General features: G+C 35.3%; 1 protein-coding gene across 1 annotated transcript; it reads left to right on the top strand.

Moving 5' to 3' along the window:
* Positions 1-2,246: 2,246 nt before the first annotated feature.
* Positions 2,247-7,906, top strand: LOC109210001 (RNA-binding protein 2). Its single transcript, XM_019373372.1, has 7 exons — positions 2,247-2,360; positions 2,465-2,596; positions 5,272-5,411; positions 5,508-5,787; positions 5,883-5,944; positions 6,025-6,106; positions 7,461-7,906. Exons 2-7 carry the CDS (start codon positions 2,512-2,514, stop codon positions 7,565-7,567), a joined length of 756 nt encoding a protein of 251 aa, XP_019228917.1. The 5' UTR covers positions 2,247-2,360; positions 2,465-2,511; the 3' UTR covers positions 7,568-7,906.
* The last annotated feature ends 928 nt before the right edge of the window (positions 7,907-8,834 follow it).

The raw sequence follows: 8,834 nt of genomic DNA, 5'->3' as shown, positions 1-8,834 counted from the left end.
ACTAGGTTGATATTTTCATATTCTTTAACTTTATTTCTGATGACTTTTTCCTTAATTATGGAGTAGTTTACATTAGGGTTTGACATGATTTGGTGACTTGGTTGTTGTCTATAGATTTGAGTATTGTTTAGTTGCTTGAAGTTGTTGGAGGAACATTAACTTTAATTGTAATTTTATTCATTATCATGTTTAATCAAAAGAGGAGCATAATAGTAAATATTGGTGCAAGGCATGCCTTAATTTTTCTTAGTGTTTCTTTAAAGTAATCGAAAGTGCTTTGTAATCCATTGTTTGAATTAAGATTGAGAAATATTCCCGAGACGTTTCTCTTAGACTATTCCTACCAACATATTCTTGCATAGCTTCACTGCACTTCATATTAGCTTATTTGAATGGTTTAGATTTAATCGACTAAGAACCTAAATCAAAATAATAAAATAATAACTTATTGAATTCGTGAGAATCAATAGAATCTTAAGAGTGAAATTTAACCGTGACAAATCCAGAATATCAATCTTGCACCTCTCATGACCCTAATTTCTCGCATCGATAACGAAATAATTTTACTAATCTCTAGTTCTCCCTGATCAATTGTTAATTAGGATAACTTTTAAAGTTTATATAAGTAACATATTATAAGATAATAATAAAACTTAGAAGTTTAACGCTAAAATTTTGTTATATTAGTTAGTGTTTTGATGGGAGTATTTGAGAAGAGGTTGCTTTGTCCCTCATTGGAAAAAGAAAGAAAGGAAGAAGTGTTTAAAAGCACTTCTTTGTCTTACATAATTTGAATATTTTAAAGATGTTTTGGAGGGAAACTAGAATTTGGCTATATTATTAATAGTCAAGATTGGGCAATTGGCACTTGGGCTTGGGCCAATTAAGTAGCCCGAATTAATATTTTAGTCACCCATTATTTGATTAATTAAAAACGTTTTAGCCTTTAATTTCAGAAAACGTTTTTAACAATATTTTTTTTAAATTTAAAAGAAGGTGACTATTGGTTTTAAAAGGTGCCTGTTATGAAGAGATGAGTCTGTTAATTCCAACAGACTCCTATAGGTATTATAAATACCTATATCATCTCCAAAACGAAATCATCTGAAACTTTCATCTCTTTCTCTTCTACTTATTTCCTACAACAGACAACGATTCTGTTATTGTGGGAAATTCGAGTTAATTGCTGAAACTCGTATTTCAGAGGCTTTGTAGAATCCTGGAGGAATTCTGCCATAATCCCTACATTAACGAAATTGGGATGCTTAAATTCCTTAAGGACAGTAACTACACTATCAAGGCCTAATTATTTCGTCCTCATATACTGTTAATTTTTTTTTCTAACAAATTTAAGTCGTATCAAGAATGTGGCGCTAAAGGTTAAAGAATTATCCAAATGTTATTTTCTACTCAATTCTTAAACTCTAGAGACTTTGCACTTCAAGTCAATTTGATCAATTGTCTAATATTACGTGCAAATGAATTCGTCAATAAGAGAAAACATATTCTATTTAACACTAGAGTTTTGAGTTCCAAATATTTACGAAATTATGATCAGAATTAGTATTATTGACTTTTAAAAATTTAAGGTGACAAAATTTTAGTGACCGTCAGATGCTATATTTTCAATTATACACTTAATACATAATTTAACATGTAATTTAATCTACTATATGAGTAACAATATAAATAATATTTAAAGTAAAACCGAAAACTTTAGTTTGCTAAAACACACTTGGATGGATCTTTACACAATACCATATACATTGTTTACCTGTTCTAACTATATACATAGAGTATACATTTATTATACATAATTACAGAAATATAATGCATATATTATACTTCCACCGGCTATTTTAAGTTTAAGTATTTGGATGGACAGCTATTTCGAGTAGAAATAAAATAACATCACAATTACTTTAATAAATTGAAATATTGAAACTTGTGAGCATTATAAAAAAAATAGTAGTAGTGTTATTGTGTCCAGAAATTAGGATAGAGTAAATAATAGATAATATACATATTTTACCGTCGTATTTATAATAATGATATTATTTTAAAAAGTCTTGAAAAATAATTTGAAAATATTTTTCAAATTATTTTTTCTTTAAAAGGAAAAATCAAATATTGTTTTCGCCGAAAAGAAAATACAACATAATAGCAGGGTTGTCCATCTTGACTTACGTGTCAAATAACTATTGGTTTTACTAGGACAAAAGATACACCAGCTGTGCACCAGATAGAGGAAAATAAAGCCCTAAACTTCTCCCCCAAAATTTTGCTTTCGCAAATCCACATCCAGAAGGGTGACCTGACCGCCTGACCGGAGCTTGGGTTCTACCTCAAACTCTCCAAAGGTTTCTACTTTATTCCGTTTTCTATATGCTCCGTATGTGTGTGTGTGAATTGTTTATAATTTATAATGTACGAATTTGTTTCTTTTATTGTGTGGTTGTTTTAGGTATTTGGAGGTAGTCAATTATTCATTGTAGTAGTAGAGAAGAAAAGATGGGAGATGCGTATTGGAATCAGCATCGTCAAGCGCCGCTTCCTCAATCTGCCGGTTTGCTCAAACGACCTCGCTCTGAATATGGTAAAAATCCGTTTTTTTTTTTGAAAAAAAGAGATGATCTTTTGTAGCTTATATTTGGTTAGGAGGCGGAATAAATACTCTTCTGTAGTAATTATTTGTGCTGCATCGAAATTGGCTTGTGATTATGAATAAATTGCTAGATACTGTGTAAGTATGAAACCCTAGGATTAATTTTTTTTTTCGTCATGGAAAATTACACTGACATTTGGAATATTTCAAGTTGTAGATTGATCTGCATTGAGATTTTGAAAAGAAAGAAAGAAGAGAGTCTTTGTAAGTTAGCCTGAAATAGTTTTGTAGGATGAGTTGTGTTTTCATGAACTTCCAATTTTGGAGAAAGTGGAAGAGCTAGGTTCAATGAAGGGGGTTTCAATTGAACCCCCTCGTCCAAAAGTTATAATGTGCAAAAAAGGATTTTTGTTTTGTCTTTTATGGATAGGTTTTTGAATTCCCTTGACATGAGGGGAACTTCAAATGTAGCGATAAAGGGGTTTAAAAATTGCTTTGAGTCACTAGTTTGAATCCAAGGTGTTGCATTCTTGGACCAAAGAGTCTAGTGGTTGTATTATGATGTCTTCTGGTAGTGTATCTCCTTTATGTTGTTCTTTGTATGTTTTGAAATGCATAAACATCGAGTAGGCTGGAGGCTTGAAGAGCATTATATTGGAAATGGTGAAACAGATGGGGTGGTTTGTGAGTGAACAAGTAGGAAGTTCTGATCCTGGTTGAAGTGTTCTTGGGTCTGGGCTTGAACAGTATTAGTGATATTGCCCAATTATAAGGTTGTGGCCCCGTGACTATATTTTCTTTCGTAAGATTTGGCACTTAAAACGTTAGGTTAATCAATTACTTAACTTAAGCTTTATGGCCAAATTAATCATGGTTTTATAGAGTGTCATGTTCTGTATTTCCTTAAGAAACCTCCACTCTATAAAACCATGATTAATTTGGCCATAAAGCTTACGTTAAGTAATTGATTAACCTAACTTAACCTTAATCAATTAGTTAACATAAGCTTTATGGTCAAATTAATCATGGTTTTATAGAGTAGAGGTTTCTTAAGGAAATACAGAACACGATTTGAGGTTGGAGAAACTTTTGGAATTAGCAAGGACATGTCTTGACTCTTGACTTTCTACCATCTAGGACTTCATGGTTAGTTTGTGCATACCAATTTACAATTATAGTTACAGATACCTAGGTAGCACATGTGTTATAACTCTTGACTTTCTACCATCTAGGAGATCATGGTTAGTTTGTGCATGCCAATTTACAATTTATAGTTACAGATACCTAGGTAGCACGTGTTATAACTCTTGACTTTCTACCATTTAGGACTTCATGGTTAGTTTGTGTATACCAATTTACAATTATAGTTACAGATACCTAGGTAGCACATGTGTTACAACTCTTGACTTTCTACCATCTAGGACTTCATGGTTAGTTTGTGCATACCAATTTACAATTACAGTTACAGATACCTAGGTAGCACATGTGTTATACTGGGCGTCGATTCACCTTCTTCCCGATCTTCTTATACTTTTTCATCGATATCATCATTTTGATGTATTTTGTCTTCATCAATACGTAACCTTTATTCTCTTGGCACACATGATTGAGAAATCAACTTGTGCAGAAAATATTTGTTTTATGAGCAAAGTAAAAGGCCATTTATTTTTTGAGATTCTCCTGTTCATAGACTTTTGCCAAACAAACTTTCGAGATGAATTGCCCCCCCCCTCCCCCCCCGGCCCTCACCCCCCTCCCCACACACACACACAAAAAAAAAAATCTAAACCCTCCCGCCCCCCGAAATAAGATAAAAAAGAAAGAAAGAAAAATGTTACAGAGTTAATGTTCACATTTCACTGTAAGCAAGGGCAGCAAAACAGAGGAAGAAGAAGATTAGAGGGTGGAAAACCTGAAAGGCTGGGAACTTGTTCTTCTTGTGCCATGTATAGAAGAGTTTGAGCTCCAAGTTCTCCTGTTTCTATTTTTGGTGTATTTCAATTGGCTTTAACCTCAACAACCCCTTTTGACCTGACCCAACCAACCCAATGATTTCTATAGGCTGTTTTCTCGCCCCCTCCACTCTCTGAGTTCTTTGTATGATTATAGTGGTGTTGGATCTTGTTGAGTAATGTTCTGGCTAAAGCAGAGTTCCGATTGTCTTAGTTTTACTCCTCCTTAGTTCTAATTACTGCAGAAGCCCATTTTTGAGAGAGTGGTTGTTCAATCTCACCTCATTCCTCTTTACTAGTTTATTGAAGAACTAATTGCGGTTTCAGAGTCAATGCTGGAATATACATCCGCCTTGTATTGGTTCCACAATGGTTGCTGACTTGTAATGACACCAAATGTCAAGTTCTTCCTTGAACCTGATGCTGATTGCTGAAATTGGCTTCATGTCACTGTGATGCTTTTGGATACAAGAGTTCCCGTTAGCAATTGCCTTTACTCTGTACATAATTCTGGTGCCCTGTATTCTTATCTCAGGCTTACTGTGATTGCTCTGTATGCAGTGCTTTTATGTGCAATAAGGCCATTTTGACCTTACCTGTCGGTCAAATGAAAATTTAACTTTCGAGGTCAAACTCTGTTGTGCGAGCAACATTGTGCACTCACTTTGTTATATGTTTTGATGAGCATATGTGGTCTGACCATATTTCTTGCAGTGCCAGATCTTCCACCATCTGGGATGTCATCAGCTCATGAAATGCATCATTACTTAGGACGGGATGATGATCGTGGTGGACCTCGAGTAGTGGACACACAGTCAATTGGATCAGCTTATGATCGTTATCTTCAGAGTTCGGTAATCACTGAAGCTGACAATTCTCCTACTTCTCCTCAGGCATGCTTAGATTTTGTGCTAATTATGATTTTCCTTATTCCTCTCTTCCTCCTGTAGCAACTTTCTTCTCTTTCAGTCGGAGAAGCTAATAATTACAAGGGAGTTGGATTGGCTAGAGCAGGTGCTGGTGGTATATCTTCCCTTCCTGTACGTGATCCACTTCCATCAGCTCGTGGGCCAGAACTAGCACCAAATGGAAGAGCAATGGTATTAAGTGGTCAAATGCCAGTCGAATCATTGCCAAGGCCTCGTGAAACACTGCCTCTCCCTCCTGATGCTTCTAACACCCTCTATATAGAGGGACTTCCTGCAGACAGCTCTAGAAGAGAAGTAGCCCGTATCCTTTGAGACATAATTTACTTGATTAGGACAGTTCTAATTTTTTAAATATTTCTGTCTCACTCTGCATGTTCCCTAACTGCACTTAAAAAGATATTTTTCGCCCTTTTGTGGGCTACAAAGAAGTCAGACTTGTTAGAAAGGAATCAAAACATGTAAGCTGATGTTTATGCCTTTTCTATTGGTATAGTATTTATCTACCAGGTGGTATTTTGATAAGAACTTCATTTTGCAGCGTGGTGGAGATCCTCTTATCCTTTGTTTTGTGGATTTCGTAGATCCAGCTTGTGCAGCTACTGCTTTGAGTGCATTACAAGGTGATTTTTTCAAAATAATAATAATCCCCCCTAAACTTTGATTAGTGAATTGTTTATCTTTGCTGCAGTTATCTGATCTATGATGATCTCTCAGTGTACGTGGGTGTTGCTAGAGTGTTTTAAGTGTCATTTTTGCTCTTTGCCTTTTCAAACTAAAGATAATTGCAGTTGAATTTGTTTCGGATGCATGCATACTCTAGTTCTGATTCTTCATCCCTGTATGAAGTCGAATCGTGGGGTCATCTGTGGAGTAAAGCCCACTTGCTTTATATGCTATTTCCCGGCAAGGCCACAGACCTGTATATGCATTGATGACCTCTCCTCTATGTGCAGGTGCAAAGCCCCCATGGGCAATGCACCTTGGGCAAGAAGCCCTGCCTCTTCTGGCTTTTATTTGTAGTCCTTATATTCTGATCTGCCCATTTCCTTCACCCATTTCTTGTGTAAAGTATCGTAAAAACATTTGAATAAAACATCCATATCTATGAAGAAAATTTCCTGTAGTTCCTCTTATTATTCTTGAAAAGGTCCAGACCGGCTTATAGGACAGCTGTTGGGTCTGCCATTCTAGAATGATGCCAATCTTTGGTTAAGATAGCTAATATTTTACATAATTAATATGATGATACTTGCAGTCCAATCATTTATTATGAGGATGAGGTTACTCTCTAGCTGCTGCTATGACAAGCGCCATTTTCTCGTTCGCGTTGTTGTTTGGTTAAATATATCTAATACTCCATATTATTATTTTGTGATACATGCATTTTGGATCATTTATTTGTAGGACATACTGCTCTTGCAAGTTTTCACTCTCTTATTTTGGTTATTTGATACGTTTCCATTTAGTTTTCAGGTTAGGCTTTTACATGCCCTTTAAGAAAGAAGTAATAAGAGGACTAATTTGACTAATTTACCCGTATCAATTCCTTAATCTTTGAACTAATAATCTATTTTCAATTGATGAGCGAACTATGTTGCCGTGCTTCTTCATTTCTCCATTGGTTGTGTAACTATATCTCTATTATATTATTAAACCCAATTTAAATATGCACGTTGACGTAAATAGAGATTAGTTACACAATTGATGTAGAGATGAAGAGGACGTAGATAGAGTTCTATTAGTTACTGAAAATAGGTTTGTGTGGTCAAAGATTGAAGAGCTAATAAGTATAAATTAGTCAAATTAATCCTCTTACTAATATTCTCTTAAAGGTGTCTACGAGGGCCCAACATATGCGTGTACAAAAATATTACTATATATATCTAAGATTAAACGAACAACTGTTTGGAATTTCATCTATAAGGTTTCTTGTGGGACAATCTTATCAGTGGTCTCTGCTGATGAATTTGCCAGGTTACAAAATGGATGAACATGACCCTGATTCGGCCTACTTGCGGTTGCAGTTCTCGAAGTTTCCAGGTCCGAGGTCTGGTGGCTCGGGGAGTCGTGGGAGGCGATAAGTAACATCCATCAGCTTTTTATTTACTTCTTATTGCTCCGTCTGAATAGACTTCTGTTATGTACTGTAACTGGAATATGCAACTCACAATTGGCTCAACAGCGGGCACTATCCAAGGTTACAGTATTATGCACGCTATTGGTTTTTGAAGTGGGACGTTTTTCACTTAAACAGCCTTTAAAGCCAGTGAAACTTTGTTGCTAAGAATGTACAACTTGATAGGCGGATGCAGGTTGTAGTACTAGTTGTTGAGGAAATGCTTTTAATTTTATTCCAGACAGTGGATTTTTAAGAGTTAGTGTGACAAAAATCTGGATAAGAGCTTCTCATCTTGCTTTTATTTGTTTCCTTCAAGTAGAAAATGTTTTGCAAAGACTAAACCAATACAAAGAATATCAAAAGGATTATACGTATTACTAATAATAGATGGCAACTTGAAGGTGTTCACAGAGGCGGATCCAGAATTTGATGGTTGCAGGTGCCACCAGATTTAATTTAGACTTATCTCTAGTCAAAGGGATTAAATTGGGATGTATATTTGATAGACTCGTTTTGTATTAATTCGCTTCCTTTTGATTTGATCCATTTTGAAATTAATTCAGTTTGCTTTACAAAGTTTTTTCTTTCACCTTCTTTAGCCAAGGGTTTATCGAAAATAGTCCCTCTGCCCTTCCAGGGTAGGGACAAGGCTGCATACATCCTACCTTTCCCAGATCCTACTTGTGGGATTATATTGGGTTGTTGTTTAGATCAAGGAAAAAATAAATTAGATGGGTAAAAAAGTAAAATAAATAAAATTAAATTCAAATAAAAATTTTGAGAGTTACAAAGGTGAAAAAAGTAAAAGAAATTAATGTATTATAATAATATAAGAAAAAAAGAAGATAAAAAGGGGCAAAGTGGGGTCAAAGAGGGTAAGTAAAATTGGAATGCTAAAAGCGTGAATGAGTGTCAATCACAGGTCTTGTGCCTGAAAAGCAGGCCCTCAAACCATGGCACCCGCCACCACGTTTGTTGCTCAGGGTGCCACTCGTTTTTTTGCATGAAATTTCAGTATACAATAAAATTCTACCCGAGCAACCGGGTGGCGGACCACCCCTTCTTGTCTATATAGATCCGCTCCTGAGTGTTCATTAGTTCCTCCAAAAAACAGTTACTAGTTTCCAACTTGGGCATTGTGCTGATACTAGATGGCAAAAGAGTATATGTGTCTATCTAGTGAGTACACTTGTCTTTTTTGTTTTCCAATATATATATATATATATATA

This window comes from Nicotiana attenuata, unplaced genomic scaffold (assembly GCF_001879085.1).
Source record: "Nicotiana attenuata strain UT unplaced genomic scaffold, NIATTr2, whole genome shotgun sequence".
Lineage (NCBI taxonomy): Eukaryota > Viridiplantae > Streptophyta > Magnoliopsida > Solanales > Solanaceae > Nicotiana > Nicotiana attenuata.
This window is presented reverse-complemented; position numbering and strand designations above follow the sequence as displayed.